Raw genomic sequence first — 27,277 nt, forward strand, 5'->3', positions numbered from 1 at the left:
AACACCCCTTTCCCCACCCAGCAGTACTACAGAGATGCATGGGTCTGTGGTGTTCCTCCAGCAATTGCTCCTCAGCACTGTCCACTGTGGCATGTGGACCCCAGACTGTGTTCCCAATTAGACATGTTCTGCAATACCCACCCCTCCACCAAGTGCTTGGCCCCCAGGGTGCGGGGTCAGCTGTGTCCCCTGCCACACAGAGAAGAGGGATGATCCATTCACTCCACCATTCTTGTAGAGGATTCTGGGCATGGGGGCAAGAATGCCTGCTAAGAAAAGGGGCTTACTGCCTATGGTGTGCTGAAGACAGCACAGGCAAGGGGGAGTAAACCAGCAAAGTCCTTGGACTCAGCTGCAGCACTCAGCCGAGGCTTAGATGTCACTTCCCCACAAAGATACACAGCAGAAACCCTAATGCACTTCTCCAGTTCATGCACTGACCTAGGACTGTTTAGGCTGGAGAAGAAGCATGAGCTACCATAGGAGAAGGTATCAGGAAAGCTTGGAGCTAAGAGTTTCTGTTTATATAAGAGTAATAAGCCACCCACCAAATCTCAAAATAATACAGCTGAAAATGCTACAATACTATTGTTGGCCTTTGCTCTGCTGGGCATGCTGTTGCAGGGTACCAGGACCAACATCAGAAGCAGTCTTAAGTGCCCAGGCTCAACGGAGAACATTTTGATCAGCTTAACATCCCACACTGTGCAGGCCCTGTGACAATACTGGTATCAGTGTTTGTCACTAAACTGAAACTCAGCATGCAAAATGGATCCAACCTTGCTTTTTGTGCGTTGGTTGAATGTTTGGCTACTTCTTGACTCCCACTGGGTATCAGCCCAAGCCTTGCAAGCCATTTTGCCCCACATATAATCTCCCTGTTGCCAAGCACAGCTTGGATTTGTCATGGCCAGGCCCTGACTCCTTCAGCGCTGTCCTGCAGAGCTGCCTCCAACTGTTCCCTATATCCATGCTTAGAAACTGAGTCATCTCTTCATCTTATCTCTGAAAAACATGCTGGGCTCCTTCAGGCAGGTTTTCCAGCTGTTTCATCACTCCGCTGGCTCATGTGAAAGCATATGCATCAGGGCCAGACTTTCCAGGACGATGTATCCAGGATGGTCCATGGGACAGTGGTTCCCAAGCCAAGGTTCCTGCCACCTATGTTGGAGGGAAGTGGACCCAAGAGTCAGATGCAAGGAAGCCAGTGTATAAAAAAATCCCCAGCGGCCACAGTTGGAGCCATCCCACATTCTTTCAGCAGGCAGGGACGTGCACAGCCTCCTCCCTAAGGGGATCAGGGGAAATTCATTGCAAATGGGTGCCCAGCCAAGGAACCATCCCCTCCCATCAGCAGCAACCATAGCCAAACAGATTAAAAAAAAAAAAATCCAGGTAAGAAGCCTGGAAGAGATTCACAGAAAGTATATGAAGCGTCACAAAACCTGGGGAATTAAAATTCCCCCAAAAGAGCAGGCTGGATGTGGAGGTGAAGCAAGACTGGGGGAAGGTGGTCATGAATTTCTCCCTGTTTTGAGCTGGGAGGGGGATAGCTCAGCTAGTGACATCCTGTCTCAGCTAAGCTGACACTGGGCTCTCTCCTTCTCCAAAGGCTGCAGAACTGGTGCCAGGAGCAAGGTTGCTCATCTCTGCCTTGTGTTGGAGTGGAAGAGTAAAAGCAGCCCACAACATTTTGGAAAATCAGTTTTTCTGAGCAGCAGCACGGCCTCTCTACCAAGCCGAGTGGCTGCTATATGTCTGGATGGAGGGAAAGGGGCTGGAGGGAGCCAGGACAGCTTCTCCCTCTTCCATCGTGCTGCTCTTGCAGTGCATCTATTGGAGGAGCATGTTCGCCCATGCACCCAGCCCTATGCATTTCTAATTCAAACACCAGCAGCAATAAGACCCTCCCAGACCACAGGCCAGTGGCCCTGGCCTCTTTCACATGCCAGCTCATCTCTCAATAAAGGGGCTAAATAAATGCTAGACACAAGGGACAGGTCAATTACCTGGTGAAGGGGGGAAAGCAAAGCAACCTGGCCCTGACTTCCCCCCCAAGGCCTTGGAGGTGAATTGGGGATTTTCCATTTCATTAACTTTACAAGGGGTAATTCCCAGCATGCAGCAGCATCATCCTCATGAGCAGACCCATCCTGGGCTCTCTCTCACCCTTTCACAATCAACAGCCTGCACAGCTGCACCACTAGACAGGAAAGCCATGCTGTATTAGTATCTAATGAAGGTAATAGGCAGCTGATATTGAATTGCCCACAGTGGAAAATACAGCTGATACACAGAAACAAGCCATAATTTTTGTTTTTAAAATGAGAAGCAAAATGGATGCCAAACCCCATGAAATATGTGAATTTAAAAGCCCCTCATGCTTCTCCCTTGCAAAGGAGCATTACATGAATTGCTCTTGCTCCCCAGGAGAAGCAGCCAACCCTTCATCCCTGCCACCCACTCTGGAGAGTGGTGGTGTTCCCAGGCAAAAAGGCTTTGATGCTTTCTGAGAGGTGGGGATCAAAGGACTGTCCCACAAATCAAAAAATCAACTCACATAGATTGAGTTCATTAGAAACATGCACACACGCAGGCAGGAGTTTATTAGTCCACAGACTTACCACACCAAAAAAAAAAAACCCCAAAGAGGGGTAGGTTCCCAGTTTTGCCCGCTTGCAAACTAACGGTGCTGAGGGTACTAAACATGTCTTGTGCACTCTGATTGGAGTGTGGGGCAGCTGAACATGAGTTCGCAGCTGAAATTCAAGCTTCTCACATAGAAAGGGGCTGTGTACCTTCAGCCGCAAGGCAACCAGGAGCCCTCAGCTGCCTCTGAGACACATCCAAGGTCAGAGCAGCTGCAGCAGTTTTAATGTGTGTGAGAGGGAGGCCGGCTCAGCAGACGCTAAGTACTGGCAGCACAGCCAGTCCTCCAGTTCAATGCTCCGCTCTGTGTCCACAGCCCTCTCTGCGAACTTCATCATGAGCAGGGCACGCTTCATGTCCACCCAGTTCTGAAGCACCCGGCGGAGGGCTTCCTCATGGCTGAGGGGCTGCTCGGTGAGGTCTTTCCGAGGCCCCCAAAGCAGACACTGCAGCATCCGCTTGGCCTCAGTGATCCGCACACGCTTGATGGGATCTGCCTCCAGTAGCAGGTGGGCCAGCTGCTGGAGCCCCCGGGAGTAGATGGACAGGCTGGGCAGAGCAGGGAGGTCCTCGGGGCTGTACTCCTGCTCCCTGAGCTGCACCTTCTCCTCAAAAGGGTTGGGTTGGTGCAGCAGCTCATAGATGAGAATACCAGTCTGAAACTCGTCAAACTTCTTGTACTGAGAAGCTGACACAATCTCCGGGGCCAGCCGGGCCTGACTCTTCTTCAGTTTAGAGTCTCCAGTTCCTGGCTTCTGTTTGGCTTTCAAAAAATTGCTGATGATGAGGCGGGGTAAGTGTTTGTCATCTTTGGCTTTCACACAGCTCATGGGGGGCTTGCAGGGGACAAGCAGGAGGTTCTCCAGGCACAGGTCACGATGGATGATGCCATGCTCTTTGAGATGCTCCAGGCCATTGCAGAGCTGGAGGAGCAAGAAGCAAACGCGACGTTCATATAGCTCAGGCTTGGCTTGGTGCAACACCACTGAGTCCCTCACAAAGTCGGCAGTGGTCTGGCTCGGCACCTCCCGGGTAATGACTACCACACAGTCATGCTCACTGGCAGTGCGGGAGGGATGGAGGCCATCCCCAGACATGCTTTTCCCCACATCTGAGGCCAGCAGCATGCTGGAGGGTACAGAGGCCACAAAATGCCCACAGTCCTGCTGGATGTTGAAATGGACTGGCACTGCAGGGCTGCAGTACGAAGCAGCCACCTTGGACTCCTGCGTTTTACAAATCTGTGAGGAGAGACCAAAAGTAAAGTCTCATCAGCCAGTGATAGAGACAGGGCAGAGACCAGAAGTTCAGAGATGGGTTCCTAAGCTGAGATTTGCAAATGCTAAGGAAGACATCAGTAGAAGCAGGGTGTGCACTGGCCCCTTTAGTACTTTTAAACTATCTCCTGGCTTGAGGATCTTTCTTGTCCTGCAACACCCCAACCTTGATAACCAGATGTCTGGGTTGCATTTCTGGGCATGTTTCCTTTGCCAGGCAATGCCCAGTATTTACTGGAAAGGAGGAAGGTAGCCCTCCCATGAGTAACTTCTGGAGATTTTGTTTCATTGCTGACAGAAATGACATAGCTTTTACATCACGGATGTCATAAAGATTCCCCCCTGCAACCCAGGACACATTCTGCAGAGGGAAAAGCAAAGCCTGTGGCAGAAGATGAGCCATCTCCATCTCTGGATGGAGGGCCTGGATGAGGCCCTATGCTATGTGATGTGGCTGTGAGGGTGGCCCTGTTTGGGGTGAGGGGTGGACAGAGACCTCCAGCACTTTCTTCCCACCTAACCCTCCTCTGGTCCTAAGCCCTGGAGCCACTTTCACATCCTCCTCAACCACTCCACCTCCTTGTGTCAGCAACTACTCTGAAACCCCTGATCAATGGCTAAGCAACAAGCTTAGAAGAAGCAAGGAACTAGCAACAAGCTGTACTTACTAGCACAGGGAATAAAACACCAGAGAGAAAGTGGGAGCTAACAACAGGCTTAGAAATAAGTGAGAGTACAGCAAACTCAAGGGAAAATAGCATTTTATAATCTGGATTCTCTTAAACCCACATGACTTACCTTCATTTTCTTCTGTATTTTAGCTTTATAACTGCATTAAAGACTAAATAAACTCAAACTCAAGTTTATTATAAAAGACTATCCATTAGCTTATGGATGGGGCCTTCTGGCGTTTCTATTATACACTTTTAAGAAAAATTTTATTTAGTGATTTATTTATAGCTCACCCACAGGAATCAGCAACAGGCTGAAACTCAGCATAAAAGGTTTCAAACCCTGGAGCGTGCCACTGCCAGTCACAGCATGCGTGCAAAATTGGACAAGAAATCAATTTTGCCTCTGAGTTAAAATAAATGCAAGAATAGAGAGGAGCTGGAGAAGTGGGCTTCTTTTGTATTACTCTAGCAAGGGTCTGAATCTAGGCATTTGCAGGTAATTCACTCAGATGAGACGATACTGTATAGATGGGGCATTTCAAATCCCTATTGTCTTCCCTTTTCTAAACAAAAATACCCTGCCATGGTTGCATGCTTATTTTGTGGAAAGACAAGCTTTGGAGAGCTAGGCAGACTGCAGATTAATGCAGCAGGACACAGGCAGAGGAGCCCTTCCAGCCCCAAAGGCAGAGAAGACCTTCCAGCCGTCTGCTGAACAAGCCTGCTTGTTCCTCCCCACACAGGGAAGATGTGTAAGGCTTAGGAAAAGGAGGAGAAAGTCCTGTGAGAGAGGAGTCTCTGGGAGAATAGCTGCAACCAAATGAAGACAGGGAGATCTTCCCTGGCCAGCCATTCTTCATGACTTTGGCTGTACCAGAGGGATCCTTCATGCAACAAGCCCCAAGTAGGAGCCTGGGGCTGGCTTAGTCATGCATCTTTTAAGTGAAGAAAGAAGCCAAGGTGTGGAGCGTACCTTGGCTTAATTACTCTAAAGCCATTTCATGTAAGCCTGGCTCCTAACTGTTTTATACGTAGCCATGTCTGCCTGTGCACAGCCCAAACTGGCTCCTGCTCCTCAGCAGGCTCCTTGGCTGAGGTCAGATCCTCTGCCCATTTTGAGCTCTTCAAGTCTAATTTTAACTACAGGTCTGTGATCTCTTTCATGTCAGAAAATCTGTACCAGAAGCCAGGAGGGGCAGCTAGGAATTAGCCAGTTGTAAAGTTTCACGATTATTCTCTAGTTTGGCTACCAAAAAGAAGGTGGCACACAGGAACATTGCAGAAGGTGTATAGATGCACATGTGTAAACACATGCACAACTTCATTTTATGCTGGCACAGACTATGGCCCTGTTGGGAGTGGTTTTGGCTTTGTTAAGGCACTCTGCAGCATACCGAGAGCACAGAGCAAGCCCACATCACATGCAGGGGCACAACTGCAGTCCCATTAAGAGATTGAAATGTGCTGTTTCTGCCTTGGCAAGAATTCATGCACTACAGCCATAGAGCCAAGTCTCTGAACCCCACCTAACACGGCAGGCAAAAGCAAAGGTATATGCGTGCCACAGAGAACCGCAGATTGAAAAGGAGCACACCAGTTAGTTCACCACACAGTTCTCAGGTTTCAGGAGGAAAGTTGCAATGAATTTTGGTATAAGACACAAGAGAAGCTGCAGCTCTGAGTGCTGGACTAGGGTACTGGTGCAAGATCTCATCTAACTCCATTCGGTTTATTTACATCCCCCCTGTTGGGTTGACTGTACATCCTTTAGAATATGAACTGGCTTTAAAGCTATCACTTAAGTAAAACATCCCCTTGGGGTTCATAATCATGGAATCGACTCAGCAGAGAGGGTTTTTTTGTGTGGTTTGGTTTTTTTTCCTGCTTAATGCATCTCTGACAGTGCTTTTTTGGAAATTACTTTAGGTTTTGAAAACAACCTGAAAAGTAAGCAACAATGATATGCCCCTAGGGTTAAGTCAGAATAGAAATTAAAGGCTCTGTATTCAAGTAGTAATATGGGTCAAGAACTGAAAATCCATGGGATGTCCATGGAACAGGTTGGATAAGCTTACTTATCCAGGTTTCAAAGAGCTGAACTATTGCACCTCAAGTTTCCATTTCAAACATAGATTCCATGGAGTTACAGGAAAATATTTCAGAGCTGACCTTACACAGCATGTCTGGGTCAGCCTCACATTGTTTAATTGAGATCTGCAATATCTTAATGCCTGTAGTTTCAGGATCATATAAGCACTCTTATGGTTTCTGGGTCAGACCTTCCACTTAAAAGGCAGGCAGAGGCAAAAATGCTGGGTTTTGGACAGCCTTTCATCAGCTTGTGTCATCAGAGGCAAATGCCTCTGAGTTTGCAACAGAGTATTTGCACAAAGATTTTTTTGAGAGAAACTGGTTGGGTTTCAGACCCTACTAGTCTGCAGCAATAAGCATCTGACTGGCATTTGTTACAACAAAAACTACTCCAAATTAACCCTTGCAAGCAGTAGGGGGAAAGTGGCAATTTTGGAAGGGGTTTTGCTTGCCAAACTTCACCTGTGAGAAAGGCAAGCAGAGAAAACAGGCCATCGTGTGCTGATGGTGCTTCTCAAAGGCATACCACTAAGACTGCTTCCCCCTCTTTCATTCAAATCCATACACCAGAAGGGGGGAAAAAGCAGCTCAAAGGTTCAGTCCCAGCTCACCTGTGGACTCCCACACAGCCTTCGACCCTGCAGCTCTTTACCTCATCCTCCCAAGTGGAAGATGGAGATAAGCCTGGATACCTCCTGGGTGTGGGCTTACCTTCACAGCATAGGTGGTAGAAGGGTCCTTGGAGCAGGTGGCACAGTAATATATCGCATCCCCTGAATCACAACAGGGCTTGTTGCATGCCAGCTTGAAGAGCGACCAGTTGTTCTCGCTGAAGTGCAGCTCATTCTTCTGCTCCCGCATGAAGCAGTCCTCACATTTGGCAACCAGGCGGCGCAAGGACTCGGCATAGAGGGCCCCCAACTTGGCATACACCCCCTCCTTGCTGTCAATGTTGCTCAGGAGGTTGTGGAGCTGGAGGGTGGAGCCCGATGACACCTGGCTGGACACACTGAGCTGAGAGGAGGAGAGGGACTGGAGGTTTCTGCTGGGGACGCAAGCCCCTGTGCTTTTGCCAGTGGCTGAGCCCCAGTAGCCATTTCCTTTGGAGCCTTTCTCCAGGGACTCGGAGGAGGAGAAGGTGCCAGGGCGGCCCCCCAGGCCCGCCGGGTGGATGAAGGGAGGCTCCTCTTGGAGGCAGACATTGGTCTCAGAGTGGCTGACATTCAGTCTGGGGCTGGCAGCACCGGCTGCTCTGCCTGAAGATGCCTGTCCCCCAAAAAAGCCATCTGGGGAGGACACTGTTCTGCTCACTGTCTTCTTCTGGGGCAGAGGGGGTGGGCAGCTGGGGGCAGAGGAGGGACCATCCTCACCAGAGGCAGGAAGGAAAGGGACTGGGGGAAACACTTGGCTCTCAGCTGGAGGGGGCGAGTGGTTCGGCTCAGACGAGCGCCCTAGGAGACAGCGACACACAAGAAGATGCCATGAGCGGCCCTTGCAGGCTGGGAGCACAGGTCCCTCTCCATGTCCCTGCCACCCCCACGGGCTACCTCTCCCAGGGTCCTGGCTGGGAACAAAGCAGCAAGCCAGGTTACCTCTGAACCCAGCATACAGTCCTCGTCTATTTACAACTGCAAAGCTTCACTAAAGGGATTTAATCCAGTTTAACACAGCAGGTTTGCAAAGCAGGCTGCAACCAGCCACCTAGAGAAATGCCCCCCCACCCCATCTGAAACCACTCCCCATTGAATTGCTTACACAGTAGTAAAAAGCTAGTAGAGGGTAAATATTTAAGCTGTGACATCATCCACAGGGAAGTAAGAATGAAGCACTTGGGATATGAGGACAATGTCTTAAACACAGCCTCTTTCACATGGGAGCTGCCACCCAGTGCTTCAGCAGCACAGCGTGATAAGGAGTGACTCACACTACACAGCTCTGGCCCTCTGGCCATACAAGAGCAGCCCAAGAAATACATTGAACCTGTCTCTGCCTCACACTGGGTAAGGGTCACTGGGCAAGATCTGGGATTTTGGCAATTTCCATCCTCCTGAAAAAATCTGGCCTCCCCGCCATTGCCTGTCGCCTAGCTTATTGCCAGACCTCTTTGCTCGAGGGCAGCCTGGCCCCACTACATACCCTAAACCCCAAGCAGCTCCATGTGCCATCTGCATGGGATGGCTGCCTCATTTCAGGCAGCTGTGGCAGCTGTTCTCATACCCTGGCCAGACTGGAGACAGGTAATACAGTTGCAAGTCATGGAAGAAGGGGAGGGGGAAAAAAAAAAAAGAAAAAAAAAAAGGAAAAAAAGATGATTTGACATTGAAACAAAGAGCAATAATTTCAGGTCACAAAGACAGAATGAATGAGGAGTGGAGGAGTCTGCAGGGGAAATTAAAAGAAGAGACATAATTATTTCAGGGAATTTTCTACACCACTTGAATGACAGGCGGGACTCTTGATAAACCTGAGCTCTGCTAACACCTTGCATGCAAGTATAGACTTTGAAAGGTGCATGGTGGGGTTTTGCTCCAAGCAAGCTCAGCAGATAGTGGGATCTATTGTTTTCTTTGAACCCAGCTTCCAAAGCTGCGGAGTGATAGCAAGCCATCCTTCCTCCTCACAAGGTTGCTGGTGAAGGTTCGGCTGCCAGCAGGCACTTCCTCAGAGTGGCTTTCTGCTTGCTCCACAGGAACGCCCTGGGGCAGTTGCATGTCAGCCCATAGCAGGCACTTGTCTCCGTCACAACCCTAGTGACTCACCAGCTCCCACGCACAACCTCCAAGTGCAGGGGCTCGGATCCCTGAGCTCTCAGCCTGTCCTGGCATGTCACATGCAGGTGCAAAGCCATACCGGCTGTGCCAGGACAGCAATCCCTGTTAGCTGGTCACCACCTGAGACCGCACAAGGTGAGGGCAGGTCCCTCAGATCTCAGCTACTAGAGTGGATGCCAGTCCCTCACCACCAGAGTGTTTGGTAGCATGACATCAATTTGCATTTGTCCACTCCACTGCCACGGCTGCCTGTATCCTCTTGCTGCAATATATCCCATCCCAAGCAACAGCATTGAGAGACATGCCAGGAATGAGCAGCACTGATTTCGGCTTCTGCAGAAGATGAGCTTCCCATGCAAGGCAGTTTTGGTACCCCATTTCTGACAACATGCTCAGAAACAGCTCTGGAGGAAATATTGTGAATCACCACACATCTCTTTTGCCCCAGTTCCTGGGTGCAGAACTATCTGACTCCTGTTAGGCGCTTGCCCCAGATGTCTGCCTGCATTGTACACCCAGTTGCTGAGCAATTGACTGCTCTCCAGTTTCAGCCGCTCTGCAGCTGCACAGTTAACCGTGAAGCCCATAGTTCAACAGAGATGCATGCCCCAACCTTATATGAAGACCCAGACATCTGCACCATGCCCTGCCGGGTCCATGAGAAAGATCCTCTAAAACCCAGAGGCAGGGATTGTTCAGCATGACATCTCTTGCTACTTCCAGTCCAAGGGGCTTTGACAGAGGATATAGGCAAGAGAAATTCTTCAGCATGCAACCCAAGAGCAACTCAACAGAGGCATCTCTGCTAGGACATGCAGCTGAATCCCCATTTCGAGAGACAAGATATAGTTGACAGAGACTTATGGAACAAATGTCAGCACTGGAAGCTTTGGCAACTGGTCCACACGCCTATCCCAAAAATGCCAAACTGCTCTTAACTTTTTTTATGTGCTGCTGGGCTCTGTCCCAAGCACAGGGTAACGAATGAAACCCTTTCACAACTTTCCTAACAGTATTCTGCACCTTTGGAGTGGAGGCCTTCTGCATGTCAAGGGTTTAAAAGCTCCCTCCACTTCATATTTTAGCATCTGACAGTATAGCCAATTAATTTGACTCCACCTCACTCAGTGATTGACTGCATAGATTCTTGCTTGCATCAGCAAGAAAAATTGCATTTAGGTTATTCATTTAAAAACTCATCTTTCCCGAGATGAGTTGAAACAGTTGCTTCTGTTAGTGGAGGCAGAAAAATCCTCTTGTCCCATATCATTTTTGACAGCAAATTGCTTCTGTGCCCAGCAAGTAAAGATCCAACATATGTGAGTGTTTCTTCCCCCCTGTACAATTTCCTGGCATGGTATCACTCTCAGAGTCCAAGTTAGCAGTGGAAAAAATGGAGTTTCCAGAGCTCTGGCTCTTAATTTTATTGCTGCACATTGTTGCTCTTGGAAAGACAGAACTTCCACTACACGAAGGTTGCTTTTATGAAGGAAATACTTTCTGAGCTGCTGAACACGTTAGTGCATGTCTAAGTTACGCACTGATGAAAAAAGTGACTTCATAGTAAGTATTTTTTAATCTCAGTTAAACGAGTGCAGGCAGATTTTTTCCCCTTCAAGAAATAACTGGGAACACAATGAGAGGGAGAGATCACCTCTAGCACAAGAGGCCTTCTGGAAATTCTCAAATCTATGGAGGACTTTCTATGGCAGGGCTACTTGTGACCTCATGCAACATATGAAGCACAAGCAGGATAAGGACAACTGCTTTCAGATGGAGGTTTTATCCAGACAAGAGGAGAGGTACAGGATGAATGATTTTGGCACTTGCCAAATAAAAGAGGAGAAAGTCCATGATGTTGTCCTGACTCTGCCACATTCATCCTAAGTGCATCAAGAGGCAGAAGGGTAGGAGAAGTGGACAGATGAAGTGTTGCTGGGGAAACTAGGTGATTGGACCCTCATGATTCCTGCTCTGAAGATCCTGCCCCACCAGTGGGCCTCAGGATGAAGGTAACTCCTTCCTCAGGTCCGATGTTACCTCTCCCACACCCAATGGCTACTTACTGCCATCACTGCCGGTCTGTGTGTCCGAGTCGAGGCTGTCAGTGGAGCCAGCTGTGAAGCTGACATGGACGCTCCTGAAAGGTGGGCTGAGGCTCTCGGCAGAGCTGTGGCTGACCCTCTCCAACTCAGCATTATTCGGGTTCATTTTCAGAGCATTCCTAGAAAGAGTGAAAGAGAAGAGTCAGAAGACAGATGGCAAAAAATACCCTGCATGCACTTCTGCATGGAGACTCAAGCCAAAAGCAGCCTTCGCTTGGTTCCTGCCCATCTATACAGACACTGTGCAGTCTTTTACCACACCACAGCACCTCATTCCTGGGCAGTTTTCTTCCTTCTCCGGCACCTGGGGATCACATCCCACTGACACTGAGCAGGTTATAGGCTTGCAGACCCCGTGCCAGTCCACCATGACAAACCTGATGTGCTTGAGCAGAGAACCACTGAGCCAATAGCATCCAGCCCCAGTCCGCACCACCTTTGCCTAGCACACATGGACCACATCCCATCTTGGCCACCGACATTGGGAAGTGGGGACCCATCAGTGTTTGCCTTCAGTAAAGTTCTCAGGGGAAGTGAGTGGCATCACTTCTCCCATTTTACAGAAGGGCAGGTTGAGGCTGGGTGTCAGAACCCAATTCCTTCATGACAGAGGCATAAGTGGAAGAGTCCATCCCTAGCAGCTGTTATCTCCTCAGTGCATCACAGTAACAATTGACACTTTTGGAAAGAAGAAGCGCCTTTGCAGAAAACAAGTATCTGCCAAAGTCAGGACCTACCATGCAGCATCTAATGTAAGACCTACAGTTTTCCATGCAGCTTCCACCTAAAAAAATAAATAAATAAACAATAAACTGGGCTTATAACCTCCCAGGTCACGGTTTAAATGATCAGTTATAGGCAAGCAGGACCTTTCGCCAAGATAGAGAATTTCCCCTGCATTTTCTTCATTTTTTCCTCCTTGGAAAACAACAGAAACTGTTGAAATCAGGCAGCACATCAGAGCACAACCACTCCTAGCTTTGGTACAGTTCAGACTCTCTATCAGCCAGCAAATGAAGGTTATCGGTCCACATTTCTTAAGTAAAACTGCCAATCTGCTGATAAAATTCAATGCATTGTTGATTAAGAATGTAAAAAGGTTAGTGGCAGACTTGTAAAAAAGAAAAAGGACTTCCATCAGCTATCTTGCTGGAAGGTATCCGGCGTTTCCTAATCAGTCGGCTGAATGGCTGCTGAGAAAGACAAACAAAAGACCAAAAGACATGCACAACCGTTTTCTTGTGGCACCCTGTTCATGAGCACAGGATCCCTCCTCTTCCAAAACCTCCAAGCACAGCAGATGCCATGAGTGATTTTTACTTGAAGATTGAGAAATTTTTTGCTCCCCATCCAGACAAAGCACTTACTCTCATGTCCACACCACCACATGGAGAGCAGAGTGTATGAGAAGCCCGGAAGAAACTTCTGCCAGACTTCCTCATTTGCCTGAGCAGACTCAGTCTAAAAATACTCAGGGGCTGATGAAAATAAAGCTCTAAAAACCACCTCAGGTATAACTCAGCAGAGACACTGGTCTTGCACCAGTGATGAATTTACCACGGCAAGCCCCTTGGGGATGATTTACAAAACTTTGCAATGCACCACACAAGTCACAGTTAAAAAATAGAAAGAGAGAGTGAGAGAGACACATTGAGGTTTTTAGCTCTGTTACAATTAATGCTGTTGAAAGCAACCAACTGGACTTAAATCCTTTTTTTTTTTTTTTTAACTTTTATTATAAAGATATATCTTTATCCTATAACTTTCTCAGACATTTAACTTTTAGTAATTTGGGGGGGAAAAAAGCATGGGTGCATACCCATGTGGGTGTACTGTCTGACCTGGCAAGAATCAAGGAAGCATTTGAATCCATAAGAAAAGAAGAAGATTTTGCAAGAAAGGAGATCTTGATTTGCACAGATGAGAGCTTTCCTAACACATTCCTCCCCTCCCCCCCTCCCCCCAAGAAAAGTTGGTGCCTTTCTGTTTCCTTCCCATCACTTAAACACAAATCCACAGAGCTGCCTTACCATTCCCGCGCTCAGAGAGAGATGGGACTTTGCTCGGCGGGGTCCAAGGTCCACCGCACGCAGCCACACCTATTCCTCCAAGCAACCTGGGCGCAACACAGTGTCTGCCAGAACCATGCTGGCTGCTGCCTTTGCCGAGCTCAGCGTTGCGGTGAGGTCAGATGTACAGAGAGCCCCGTTTCCTCTCTGTACCGCCGTGACTTATGTAAAATGCAGTTCCTGAATAGGGACACCGAAATAGAAATTGTTTGCCGCTTAAACGACATCCTGCTCTTGTTTCAGATGTTACAACCGGGCTAGCTAATACCGCCTGGAAATATGTCCGCTTTACATCTCCCTCTTTTCCTATGAGCTGCTTGAAGCCCAGACTGCAGCCTGCACAGATTAAAATACCACACACTATACCAAAGAATTACTGAAAACACTTGCTAGGGTCAAATTCTCCCATTTCAGTAAAATTCCACCCCAAGAGCTGTACAACTCATCGCTGTAACAGCCTGTGGGATCCTGATTTACAGCTAAGCCCAACTTGCCCTGATTTGCTAGCGTTCCTTCCACCATGTGTGACTGCAAGGGCCCAGGTAGCTATTCTCCATCTCACCCTTTTCACTAAAGGATACTGGAAATAAAGAGCATCAACCCATCTTAGACCTGAAGGAATCATTGGGATTTTCCCCCCCACTGGCTTGGTAACATCTGTGAGCTCCACTCCGCTTCAGAAGGATGTAGCAGTAGTTAATTTACCTTAATTTCAAAAATCCACGCTCAGCACCTTAAATGTAACCAGCAACTTCAAGAGCAGCACCAGAGCCTCCTTCATGTGCCAGTGCATGAAGAACAGGTCACAAGAGTCAGTTCTCCCAATCTAATAACCTAAAAAGACAGCTCTCCAAATTTTTCTGGTGGCTTTAAATACACTAAACATCTGCCATGCAACATGCCAGCCTATTCAGGCAACCCTTCCCATTCACGTTTCCCCAGTTCTCCCATCCTAAACAATTTCATCCAGCTGGCTTTCCACCTGATTCCCACAGTCCTGTCTAAAACAAGTCAAGGTTGAAAACAGTGGTCTGGTGAAAAAAAAAAAAAAAAAAAACAAAACCAGAACAGTTTGGAGTTCTATAACATTGCAAAGGGACCTGGATCATTTGCCATGCCCCACATTGCATATCCAGCCTGGGCATGCTTCGTCTTTCCCATGATTCACATTCAGACAGTAGCCACGTGTTTAATATCATATTTCTTAACATACTGGGGTTCCAGCTGCTGCTGTTGCGGGACTCCAGCATCACTGACTGCGCATCTTGCACTTCATGGAGAGAGAGTGGAGACAGGCACCAAAGCACTGCTCCCCTAAGCGCAGCGGACACACATGCCTTGGGATATCGCCCCAGGGATCCCTCGGGCTCCGGGCACATCTTTGGCTTGAATCACCTGCCTGAGACTTGACACACAGATCTGGTTACCTTCCTAAAGTGCAAGGGAGCAGGGAGGTTTTGAGACGGGGAGAAGGCCATTCAGACACAAGAGCTGCCAGGCTCCCACTTGCTCCTTTCCAGCAGCCATCACACGCGCAGTCTGTTGGCAGCGGTGGAGGATGCTGGAAGGCATCTGTCCCCTGAGCAGAGACCTGATCACAAGGAGCACCTGCTCTGCAGCCCCTTCACAGGGGTTTCTCAGCTTTGCTGTGCTGGCAGGATAGGGTCATTCCTTCTCAGCACAGAAGACAGGACTTGAACAGATAACAGAGATGCTGAGCTTTATAAATCATGCAACAGGGGAAGGAAGCAGAGGAGAACAGAGAACACACACACATCACCACAAACTAAACCGCACTCCAGAAGTCTGGTGATAATGTCATCAGGACATCCCCTCCCAAAATAAAACACTGGAACTAATGCATGGCAGAGAGAAAAGCCAGACTGCATTACAGCATCAAACACAACACATGGCTAGGCATAATTATTACACAAGAGGAAGCACCGTTGTACCATATGCTTGTCTATCATGAAACGTGAATAATTATATCTTCCTCCTCCCTCCACCACTGTTTCTTCCAGCATCTTCCCCTGGATACACAGGGCAGTTAAAAACCAGCATACAGGACCTTACAACATTTGAGGCTTCGATTTATACTTACCCTTCCGCTACCAGCTGAGAAACGTGGAGAAACTAAAATCGAGGTGAGGGAAAGAGGCTCTGACCAGAGGACTACACCTCTCCTCCCTGTACCAAAAAGGTTTTACGAAGCACAGTTCAAGTTGAAACAAGGGTCTGGAGTCTAGCAATGCAAGGGGAAATTCAGATGGAGTGCAGAATTAAGATGGTAGATGGGTCAAAAAAATCACTGCTTGCTTCGATGTGGTGAAGGGGACAACAAATCTCATTTAGATTTCCAACTCTGTGCTTTTTTACGTGGTAAGATAGGAAACACACAGAAAAGCAAATTACTTTCATTTTAAAAGAAACAAACTCTCCCAAAAGATTGACTGATAACTCACAACCTTTTAAAAATGATCCACTGGCAGAAGCAGCAGGAGAAATTCCTGATTAGTTTCAGACAAAAACCACAGGTGAAATCTAAAAGGTGTATTCTCTCCCTGTCCTGGAGCATGATTCTCTCTCCTGCTTGAGCCATACCCCCACTTCTTTGCTTTATTTACTTATTAATTATGTATTTAAATAGTCTCCATCCAGAGTTCCTTATTATTTTATTAATAATTGTCCTAGACCAAACAGCAAATCCCTGCTGTCACCCACGGTCACAGAGAAGTTCAAAACCTGAGACCCGTGTGACTTCCAATTGCATTTGTAATTGCCACGGCAGCTCATGTAGCCAGTTTGCTTTTGTCACCGGGTACACCCTGACACTGAGCTCCAAAGAGAAACAAGTGCCTCAGGAATGGTAAGAAAAGGGGAATATTCTGTCTCAGGTACAGTACTGCTCCATCACAGACCAATTCTTGGCAAGGAACACACAGCACAGTCCCACCAGCCAGCACCACCTCCCCAGCAAGGAACAAACCTGGCTCTTTTCCTGGTGATTCAATTCCCAACATCATCGGGTTTTTTGTAATGCTCTTGTTTTCTGTTCCCTCTGGCAACAAGCAGTGGCAGCAGCACCATAACATGCAATTTTGGCACACCTCAAGCTCATTTGTCCTGGCTGTTTTCAGTGATGGCGGGTGTCAGGATGTGCCGTGCTACACACCTTTGTTACACCAAGCAAGTACATTCAGCAAATTTCAGAAGCTATCTACAGTACTGCCTTTTGAAGGTGGCATTAATTACAATGAAAACAGCTCAAGAGCCAACAGCTCAAGATGCAAAACAGCATCACTGTTTCCTTTCTTTCAGAGGCACATGAAATAAATTAACTGTCAAGGTTTTGCAGGCTAGAAGGAACTGTGAGGATAATTTAGCCCAAACCTCTGCATAAGAGAGACATAAATTTCAGCAAAGATTCATTCCTCATGCCAAGAAACTGAAGGCCACACTCGAGCATTTCACACTGAAGAACCTTTAAATTATCATAGCACATACAAGTCCTGGGGATCCTAGTTCCCCTGGTGAGCCCTTTCCTTAGCCAACTACCTTCCCAGCTTTTGGAATAAGACCAACCACCTTCCAATCTCTTTCCTCTTGTAATTAAACTCATTTTCCATTCTGTTTCAAAACAATCAAACCTTAAATATCTATAATCTTTCAAACAAGCAGGAAAAGGATTGTATGAAGAAACAGTCGCAAGAGGTCCAGAGTAGCTTTATATGGGACGAAACAAGCACAAATGCATTATTTTCCTTTTTTGTGCCTACTTTTAAAACTCTCCAAAATCACTCCTTACGCCATCCTAAGAGACAACTTACTGCAAAACCAGTTTCCTCAGTGTTTGGCAGGAACCTACCTTGTAAAAACTTTTTCCCCTTTTAATTGTGAGAGCCAAGATGAACACAACAAAATCTACACACTTTTTCTTTCTCTGCTTTGAAACTAGTTTGAACACACATGCAAGTTTTCTTTAAAATGAGCAATTAAGCTTAATTAGGAAAGTCAGGCAGGCTTCATTTTCCAGCATGAAATCAAATACCTTGCTGCAGCTTGAGACCTAGAAGGAAAAAGGATGGTTACACACCTTTCCTGCAGCTGACATGAACTCCGATTTGCTAAGCCCCAAACCCCAAGTCTGTGCCACAACTAGGTCTTCGCTGGCTTCATCTCCATCCATCCATCCATCCATCCATCCATCCAAGGAGCCTTTGCAGCTGTGCCACCAGAGAACATCTTGGGCTGAGGCGCTCTGACTCTACGAGGGACTACATAAGCATAACAGAAGTATCGATGGTTCTTCCATCATGGACAAACACATGCCCACAGACTGCCCGGGCCTAGGAAAGTATGGCTATGTCTCAGACTCATCTTAGTATAGAAGACCTCCTCCCTTCTTCAGGCATTTGGCTGCAGCCCAGGAAAACCAGAGGAGATGTTCCTCCAGCACCAGGTCAGAGTCATGTCATGACCCAAAGCTGCAAACGACTGACCGGGGTAACACAATCCCGCTATGGTGATTTTAACCAGCTGTGCACGTAGCCATCCCTCCCACCACCATGAGCAGGTAACAACACCCTGGTTCCTGCATAGACATGCATAGAGAAGCCACGCTTGAGACAAAAACAAGAGCACCCTCAAAGCAAACAAACAAAGCAACCAGCTGGGTTTGCACGGCTTGCAAATCTTGCTATCTGATCAAATCTCTCCTCAGGCCAGCTGCGCAGGGGTTTGGTGGCTGGATGGAGGGCTATGCTCTTTGAGTAAGGCGCCCCAAGGCTCAGCTGCAGGCATCAAGGTGTTTAGGAGACAAATACCTGTAGCACAACACATGGCCTACAGCCACAGGGTGTAAGAGCAATGCCAGCACCTACCTCAACCACCTGGCAGGGTTTATGGCTCCGCCAGAGATCCTGGTCATGGATGCCATGTGTTCCCTGACCTCAGTTTCCCTGTCCGCTTTCACACAGGCTTTCTAGCACACGGATGCTTTCAGCATAACTCAGAAGCAACTGTTACAGTTGGCACAGCCTGATCACACCAGGAGCATGAAACAGCCCCTCCAAGGAGTAGAAAATGCTCCACGCCCCTCAGGATGGATCATCGTAACTCCATATGGAGGGCAACAGCAGGGCATGCTCCTGGCTTGGAGTACAGCTGGTCCAAGTCACCCAGCCAAGGAAACACCCTGACACATTAAGGAGCCCCCTGCCTCCACTCCCAGCCCTCATAAAGGCAGAAAGGAGACTCCGAACACTGCCAGGGAAGCATCCTTGCCCCCAGTACAGACCAAGGGCTCTGCAGGGCTGCTTCTCCATGAGCAGAATGAGGTCCTACCACTGTAAGTGGGACATGCTGCTGAGACATATAGTGCTGAGTTTGAGTGCCACCACCCTTCTGACCTGCCCAGTGACCTCGACTACTTTCAGCAGGCAGCTTGGCATCTCCTAAATAATCACTGCTCGACAGCATCACATCATCTCTGCTGGGCCTCAACACCACCTCATGTGGCAAATACAACCCCAAGCCACAGGCTGATAGGAGACACCACATGAAAGAAAGTTCACAGGGTCAAAGCTAAGGCACATCTTAGTGTTCTCTTTGATTTTAAAGGCAATAAAGCTCATCTGTGTGCTTACTTGCTTGTGGACCTTTTCTTTCCTCTTGACTGCAGCAGGCATGCAATATCACAGCAGAAAGCCCAGCTTTAAGGAAAACTAAAGCCTCTTGTTCATCTCTTCCCTCTCCTTGAGAAACCTAATTTGTTCCCCACTTGGTCAATTTAAAACACCAATTCCCTAGGATAGCCAACTCTAAAAACATGGAAAATTCAGTGTGAGAACAAAACAGAGGATGGGCCAACTCAACCACAGTGTCAACCCGGAGGTCACTGATGCCTACGCATCAGTCGGGTCAAGCCATGGACCCCAAGAGCAAGTTCTCTTCCAAACACCCATCCCTTCTTCTCTCAACTTTTAAATCAAGGAGCTGGAGTCAAATCTGTTGTGCAATGCACAGTTACACGTAACAAAACTGACACACGCAATAAAGCACATACAGAACACCCACAGAATGTGGAAGTATCCCTCCCCAGTATGCCCAGACAACCTAATCCATTAGTTACATGGAAAAAAAATCAATTTTTCTTCCTCCATTTTCTCTCTTTTTTTTTTCCTTTCCTTTTTTTTTTTTTTTGTTGTGATTCACACAGCTGCAGATACTGAATGCACTCAAAGTATCGGAAGCCTGTTTTTTTAATTGCTTAGCAGAGCTACTTCCTTCCCAGATGGACAGCTCTCCCTTATTCACATTTGTTTTCTAGGGCCTGCTGTTGCCCTGCCTGCAAACCTGACTTCCAGGAGAGAAGTGAGGGGAAGGCTGCCTGAAGCCAGGTGGCTACTGCACATCATGAGAGCACGTTAGGCAAGCTCCAATTACCTGCTTGCAGGCAAGGGGTCCTCCCTGGGAAACTGCAGCTTCAAGAGTTAACCTTGAAAGCAAAAAGACATTAGACCCAAACTGAAAATGAGGATTTCAGAGACCCTTGCTATTAGCACCAAGAGAAGTTGCCCAGTTCCACCTACAAGAGGAGCTCGCAACCCCAGATTTTCTATCCTATTCAACACCAAGGAACTGTGCCGAGACAGAATGAAGCTGAGCTGGGAAACACAAGCAATCCCAGGCACGGACCTTGTTCTCTCTTGCATATTGGGACCCAAGGCCATACCTTACAGCCCTGAAGGACTTTTGCAAGTACACATGGCATTCGAATCAGGACTTGCAAAGATCTGACAGCTTTTCAGAGTAAAAAGGTAAGTGGTTTTTCATCCATGCAGTCGCCTCCTATACTCCTGAAAGCCCACCTTTGAACAGAAAAGGAAGCAAAAAAGAATGGGAAGCACCTCTTAGTCAATGAATCCCTGCAGCAAACATCCCCATTGCAAATTGTTAATAGACCACCATGCACACACTCACAGGGCTGTACCTGGACTGCTTTTTTGGCGGTGGTGGCGGCGGTGCAAACTCCACACCATTACTCTTGTCTTTAGGGAAATCAAAGGAGAAGGACGATGATTTGCTGATCCCAGTCTGGCTCTCCAGCATCAGGCTGTCATCCACAAGGTTGGCATCAGCTCTTCCATTCTCAGCTCCCACTGCCCACGGGTGGGTTAAGAGCTCCTGCTCCTCCTCCTGCTCCTCCTCTTCCTCTATCCGGCACTGCTTGGTCCACGCTGGGGTGTAGTATTTCTGCCTCCTGTCATAGGACGAGCCTGCCAAGCCTCTGCTGGACTCCTCCACAGAGACCCCATTGACATGAGTGCATGGAGAAGGGGACGCCCCAAAGGCACCTGTATCACTATAGCTCCTCGGCAGCAGCTGAACACCAGCTCCATCGTGGCTGTTGTCATCACCAAACCTTGCCACATGGGAGCTTACTGGTGGTACACGGTTCCCCTCGCTGCCCAGCTGGCTGTTTTTGGACATCTTTGGGGGAATGGCTGGACTCTCAGTAACTGAGGTCTTGGAAGGAGCTGTCAGATGAAACCTTGAGCTGTTTTCACTTCCAGATGCTTGAAAAATTTCTCCAGGCTCAATGGCAGGTGATGAAGTCCCAAAATCGGGGTGGGCAGTGGGGCTGACACATGGCCACTGAACTCCCACCGCTGAGTCAGGGCTGCTGAGGAATATTGTCTTGTGATCATCCTCAGTGTGCGCTGTCATTATAGTTATCTTTGCAGCCACCTGGCCAGTGGAGTCCTGGTATTCCTTCTCACCACTCAAAGCCCAGCTGCCATCCCTCCACATGCCATCGGCTTGCTCCTTGCCAGTGCCGCGGGACAGCATCTCCGCTTTTGCCTGTCCGCCAACAGCCTTCAGCTGTGCCTTCTTCCTCTTGGTGCTCTCAGCGTAGATGGGATCACCGCGGGCTGGCTCAGCAAGGCGAGGGCGCTGCGGCTCCACCAGAGCCTGCTGAGGGGTGCTCGAACCCTCAGGCCGGGGGCCTCCAGTGACAGAGAGCTCTCCGGGGACAGGCAAGTCCTCGTCCTCCGGGGACAAACCAAAGGCAGCCACCTTGCTGCTCCCCGTGCTCTCAGGGAGGGCAGCAGCCTCGGTGTGGAGAGCCAGCTTTTTTCTCTCTGAACACAGGGTGTAGGGGAGAGGATCACCCTGGTCTTTTGTGATGCAGAAGGCCACGTTCACAGCTCTGCGCTCCTCTTCACTGAACTTGACCGCCCTGCCACTTGGCCTGGGAATCTCTGGAGTATCCCGCTGCCTCCATCCACTGGGAGCAGGGCTCTCCTTCTTGCACAAGGCACCCTTCCCCTCTGCGCAGTGCAGCTCCCACGAGACGGGGTGCTCTCTGCAGCAGTCAGTGATTGAACAGTACTCACCTCCTTCGCTTTCAAAGCCTGAGGAGAGGTGACCGCAGTCGCCCTCCAAGGGGAGAGCTGCTCCTTCTCTGGCTTGGGAAGGAGGGTTTCTGCTGGTGGTTCTGTCCTCCAAGGTGGAGGGATTAGGGCAGGGGGCCCGATGCGGCAGGGCAAACTTGTCTTTGGCTCTGTCCTCCTGCTTGCCCACCTCACCCACAAGCACCAGGCTGTGGATGGAGACATTTCTCTCCACTCGGCTCTCCAGGCTGCGCAGTCCCACCATGGAGTAACTAGGAGGACAGCAAGACAAGCAGTCACTGGGCGGTTTGTGAAGGAAGGGCTTTCTCACACCACCGTTGCCAAAATTGTCGAGGCAGATCCGCTGTGCATCTCCTGATTTCAGAAGGAGCTGTTTGCCAGTAACCATGCCCCAGCTGACCTGCAAGGGGCCAAAGAGACAAGCGCACTGTCAGGATGTGCATATGCAAAATGAAAGAGAAATTTAAAAAAAAAAAAAAAGCCCAGCTCAACAGAAAAGTCCACTTGCATTCACCATCTGTTTTGCTCTGTGCTCACCCCACCAGTAACTACCGCAAACCCTTTGTACTTAAACTACACTTGTCTTATTTCCTGGACCATTTGCAATCCTTGTATTGCCAATAATGGCAATGCACTGAAATAAGGCATTCTCCTTTCTCTTTCTATGGGTTTGCTGCCAGAAACATGTCCAACCTGTCATCCTGTCTGTGAATCACCGTGTAATTAAAGATTCAGAGAGGGAAGGAATATTTGCACCTCTGTCTGCTTATTTTCGTTTCATTTCACACTGCTGCTCGGAGTCGCACACTGCGGAGCACAGACACAGACTACCACAGGTTATCCTGGGATAGCAGCTTGGCTATGCTCAGCAGCAGGGACTGGGGAGCAGGAGGGGAAATGTATGAAAAAATCTTTTCATCTGAAGGAGGTCCATCCTGCTTGCCAAGGGAGGAGTGGGAGAGGCAGAGGGTGACATGTGCCTGCGAAGTGACACCCTGTCCCAGGGTGGTAGAACCCGCTCCCATAGTGCAAAATTCAGCCTGGGGCCAAATCTGCGTGCACAGATCAAACCCCACTGACAATGCAGACACAGCCTGCGCTCCTGTGCCCTTTACCCCTGGAAGAGAAGCAAGGGAGAGCAACGGGAGGCTAAGAGAGCCAGCAAGCCCTGACTCTCCTCTGGGCTGAGAGTGGGACAGAGGAGCACACCTATGCCAAGGGCAGGGTGACAGCAGCCAGTGCTTCACTCTGCGTGGCTGGGGCAGTGCTGATACCAACTGGTCAGGGAGAGGAGTGAACCACCCATCCCGATGCAACTCAAACCACTGGGACTTGCCAGTTTGCAGGCAGGCAGCAGTGCTACACCCAGAGGGCATTACTGCTCTGGCAAAGGTTGGGAGCCCAAGGAGCTGGGCTAGGAAGGTAAGGCACTTTCTTCCTCACCCACAAAGACCATGGATCCAGTTAGGACAGACTACAACCAGACAGGACTTCTTTTCAGTATATCTTCCCAGGAAAATAACTTTAACCCACATCCTCATTTAAAATCCAGAAGTTCCTAAACAAACAACTTATTTTTAAGCTCTTTGGAACATGCCTTGTGAGCAACAGCTCATTCAGCTTCAGCCAAAGATACTTTGAGAAGCCAATATATGGCTTAAAAACCCGAATGAAGACCAGAAGGAAAAACAAAGGGAAAGGAAACCATTTTCACAGATATTCCTAGCACTCCTGAGGAGAGGTAAGTAACGGGAAGTCATGCTTTGACTGGATTAATCATTACCTGTGACAGATCTGCATTCATATTCACATCCGCCCACGTGTCAGAAACATCTGAGTTTATCATAGTTGGCTTCACTGCAATTGTTGGCTTTGAGAAAGGGGAAGTATTTACAACTTCGTCTTCCAACGTGAGGCTCTCGGGCTTGGTCCTAACTCCATTCGGGAGCACACCACAAGCTCCCACGTCCGGGGGTGTTTGCAGCTGATGGGAAGTCTTTGGGTTGAAGCAGTTTTTGCAGGAGCCGGGCTTCCAAACGTGTTCCACAAAGTCGCTGCACGCAGACATCTTCAAATCCTCGTGGCTCAGACTGAGAGCCCTCTGCGTCTTCTGCACTGTCCTCCGCTGCTCATTTTGCATTTGCTCCCCAGAGCCACTCTTAAAGATCACCTAGGTATCTGGAAAAGCACAACACTGTCTGATTAGTTTGGGTATGCCCCCAAATGCAAAGATTTTTAATAGGACAGGTGATAATTACACTTTGCCTTCATCACAAAGGCTTATTGTTTACAAGGCTTTTTTTCACAGCTTAGTTAAAGCCCACACAATCACTTAAAAAGCTTCAACTTCTAAGCATAGCTCTGTAACAGAGAAGACATCAAGCAAGCAGCATTCCTATGTGATTTAATTCCTTGTTTAATGAGCATGTATAACCAGCCTCGTGCAAGGTTTAGATCAAGGGTAAAGGAAAGAGGTCTTGAAAATAGCTGTTCACAGCTCCACAAGCAGAGCCAGACAGGAAAAATTCCTTCTCCAGAGTGGCATCCTCTCTCTGGAAAATAAAAAAGCCTGGAGATACAAGGACCAGAATCGTCGACTGTAACCAAGGGGACCAACAACAACCTTCCTTCAGCCAGAAGCACCACTGTGATTACCGCTGTGGTACACAAAGGCTTCTCTCCCACCCAGTGCAACAGAGAAAGGCAATCAGCAAGGCTGGGGCTGGCACCGATTTGAGCAAGTGCCTGGCAGAAAGCTCTTATCTGGTTTGCCAGGAGCCACAAATAAGAGCGTCAGCTCGCTGAAATGATTCATTGTCTGCAAGGGGAGAAACGTTTTGCTCTTGGATTACTTACAGACAAGGATCCCTTCCCATCTTCCTTCCCCAGGAGGAAATGCCCCAGGAACAAGACATTCCTGCATTCCTGTGCCCCCCCTCTCCGCATGGCCAGGTCTGATTGCTCTCCGCCAGTAGCTACCTGGAGCTAACAACTTTGGAGATACTTCAGACGAGGACTCCCACAAAGCTGAGTGGATTAGGGAAGAGAAGATCAGAAAACTAGATGAGGCAAATTGCAGCCGGCTGCTATGGGTGTCGGGGCACACAATTCCTCCGCACAGCTCCACAGGGTCCTTCCCCATCTAACCAACTTCAGGTCATGATCTCCCCGCCAGCTGACCCCAGTGCAAACTGAGGCTCCTTCCTTGAGGCTCCTGGAGTGAACAGGCACTTTTACACCCCAGTCCTGATGGCACAAGAGCAAAATTTACCAGCGCTCCTTCCATGCGGACATACTGCAACATCGCCACAGCTATGGACACCCTTGCACCTGCATGGGCCTCTAAATCAGCCTGCGCTTCAGTAAAGCCTCTGGGCTCAGAGATGCCCCAGCCAGTCTCTCCACCAGCCACCTTACCGCGTGGCGAAAAAATACTAATAAGAGCCTGGGGGGAGCAAAGCAAAGTGGGGGAGAGCCACTGACCCACAAGCATCTTCTGAATTCAAATGCTACTTTAGGGAAGGGAGGTTTTGATCAGCTAAAACATTAGTACCTGCAGACCTGTTCTGTCTGGCAAGCTGATAAATTAGGGTCTGTTTTGTGAAAGAGCAGAAAAAAGGGGAATATCAATGGAATTCACAAATCAGATTGGTATATGTCTCTCTTCTCAGGGAAGACACTGTTTTAGACAGGTTTTCCATGGACTTCACAGAGTCCAAATTAACAGAAGGACAGCAAATCACTCTTGGACATACCCCAACACCTTCAAGGAGGTTAACATTATTTTCAGGGAAAATATCTTTAAAAAAATATTTTATTCTTTGTTTCCTTTCAGATCTAGCAAGCAGCGTCCGGCAGCACCCAAAGTTTGTGTCCTGATGAGAGCCAGCAAAGAAAAAAGAAAAATCAAAGGGAGGAAAGCAGGGACCGGAGCCAGAAAAAACTCTTCGCTCTGGTTTAATAACCGGCGCTGCCAACTGCCTTTTAAAGGCCGGGATTTCCCTATCTGCCGCCGAGGCAGCCGTTGTTTCCCGCTGCCCAGACTCCGGGACGGGCGGCCCCGTGTCCGCGCCCAGCCACGGGCCTGCACCCACCCGCGCCGCGCGGGGAAGGCGGCCGGGCCCTACCCCCCCGGGCTCGCCCAAAGCCAGGAGCTGGGTCCGAGGCACCCCCGGAGCCCCCGCGCCTCCCAGGGCACCGGCAAAGACCCGGCATAAGGGCGACCTGTTATCTGGGGTAGAGATGCTAGGATGCGGCATAAGGATGCTCCGGCGCGAAAAAAAACCCAAACCCAACCCCCCAAACCGAGCAGCTCCGGCTGCCGGACGGCCCCTCCGGAGCGCCGGGCGTCCACCGGGACTGGGAAAAGTTTACCGGGCAGGACTCCCGGGGCGGGCGGCGGTGCCGGTCGGGACCGGTGCGCGCCCCAGGCCGACTTCAGCCCTGCTCCGCCCGCATGCTCGGTGGGCAGCGGCACGGCCCCGGGCCCCCCAGCAGCCCCGCCCCGGCCCCGAGCGGCGGCGGCGGTGTCCCTCCCCGCCCGGCTTTGTCCCGGCAGGCGGAGGCCCGGTGCCCGCCCCCGGCGCCGCTCCCCGCTCACCAGCCTCCCGGCTCCGCGGGGCTCCGCTCCGCTCCCCTCCGCGCTACGCCCGGCCACGGCCGCCGCCGCCACCGGGCGAGTGGCAAGCGGGGCCCCGCGTGGGCCGGGGGGCAGCGGCCGCCCCGCCCCGCCCCGCCTCCCGGCCCGCCCCCTCGGGGCACGGCGTGGGCAGCAGCCCGGGCGGAGGCAGGGCGGCACCCCCCCCCTGCCCCCGCACACGCGTGTCTCCCCTTTGCACAAAGCACACCCACTCGCGGCAGGGTCACACGCAACCCTCAGCGACGCCCCCAGCTCCCCCCCCCGCCCCAGCAGCGCTCACGCAGACATGCCCCGTCTCAGGGACATCTCCCGTGGGTGTTAACCCCCTCGGGGGGCTGCAGGCACCCACATATCCCAGCGGCCCCGCACAGACCCCATAGGGTCCTGCAGGCACCCTACACTGCAGGCACACAGCCAGCGCACCCACACCCCACTTCCCGACACCGGGCTTGAGGACGGTCCCGGACCCAGCTGGAAGACACTGGGAGCCAGATTGTTCACTCATCCTCGCCAGACAAGGACACGGTGAAGTTCAGCCCGAGGGGATGCTGTGAAAGAAAGAGAAGTTTGCAGTGACTGAAAGCA

General features: G+C 49.7%; 1 protein-coding gene across 2 annotated transcripts; it reads right to left on the reverse strand.

The window, feature by feature from the left end:
- Positions 1-960: 960 nt before the first annotated feature.
- PRAG1 (PEAK1 related, kinase-activating pseudokinase 1) lies at positions 961-26,719 on the reverse strand. 2 transcript variants are annotated; one of them, XR_012628739.1, is made up of 7 exons: positions 26,654-26,719; positions 23,837-24,231; positions 20,628-22,453; positions 11,529-11,686; positions 7,403-8,142; positions 2,625-3,890; positions 961-1,161 (listed from the first exon to the last, which is right to left on the reverse strand). XR_012628739.1 is itself a non-coding variant. In XM_074866684.1 (6 exons), exons 2-6 carry the CDS (start codon positions 24,191-24,193, stop codon positions 2,853-2,855), a joined length of 4,119 nt encoding a protein of 1,372 aa, XP_074722785.1. In that variant the 5' UTR covers positions 24,194-24,231; positions 26,654-26,719; the 3' UTR covers positions 2,571-2,852. The 2 variants fall into 2 exon arrangements, 1 of the variants encoding a protein (XP_074722785.1); XM_074866684.1 differs by lacking the exon at positions 961-1,161 and having other exon boundaries at positions 2,571-3,890.
- Positions 26,720-27,277: the final 558 nt, after the last annotated feature.

Source organism: Strix uralensis, chromosome 4, assembly GCF_047716275.1.
Source record: "Strix uralensis isolate ZFMK-TIS-50842 chromosome 4, bStrUra1, whole genome shotgun sequence".
Lineage (NCBI taxonomy): Eukaryota > Metazoa > Chordata > Aves > Strigiformes > Strigidae > Strix > Strix uralensis.

Excerpts from the sequence above, each read along its gene's own strand:
- PRAG1 (XM_074866684.1), bottom strand. The coding sequence starts at position 24,193 with ATGCAAAATGAGCAGCGGAGGACAGTGCAGAAGACGCAGAGGGCTCTC. Across the intron at positions 22,454-23,836 it reads TGAATGCAGATCTGTCACAG|GTCAGCTGGGGCATGGTTAC; the intron begins GTAATGATTAAT and ends GGCCCCTTGCAG. Across the intron at positions 11,687-20,627 it reads CCGCCAAAAAAGCAGTCCAG|GAATGCTCTGAAAATGAACC; the intron begins GTACAGCCCTGT and ends CACTCTTTCTAG.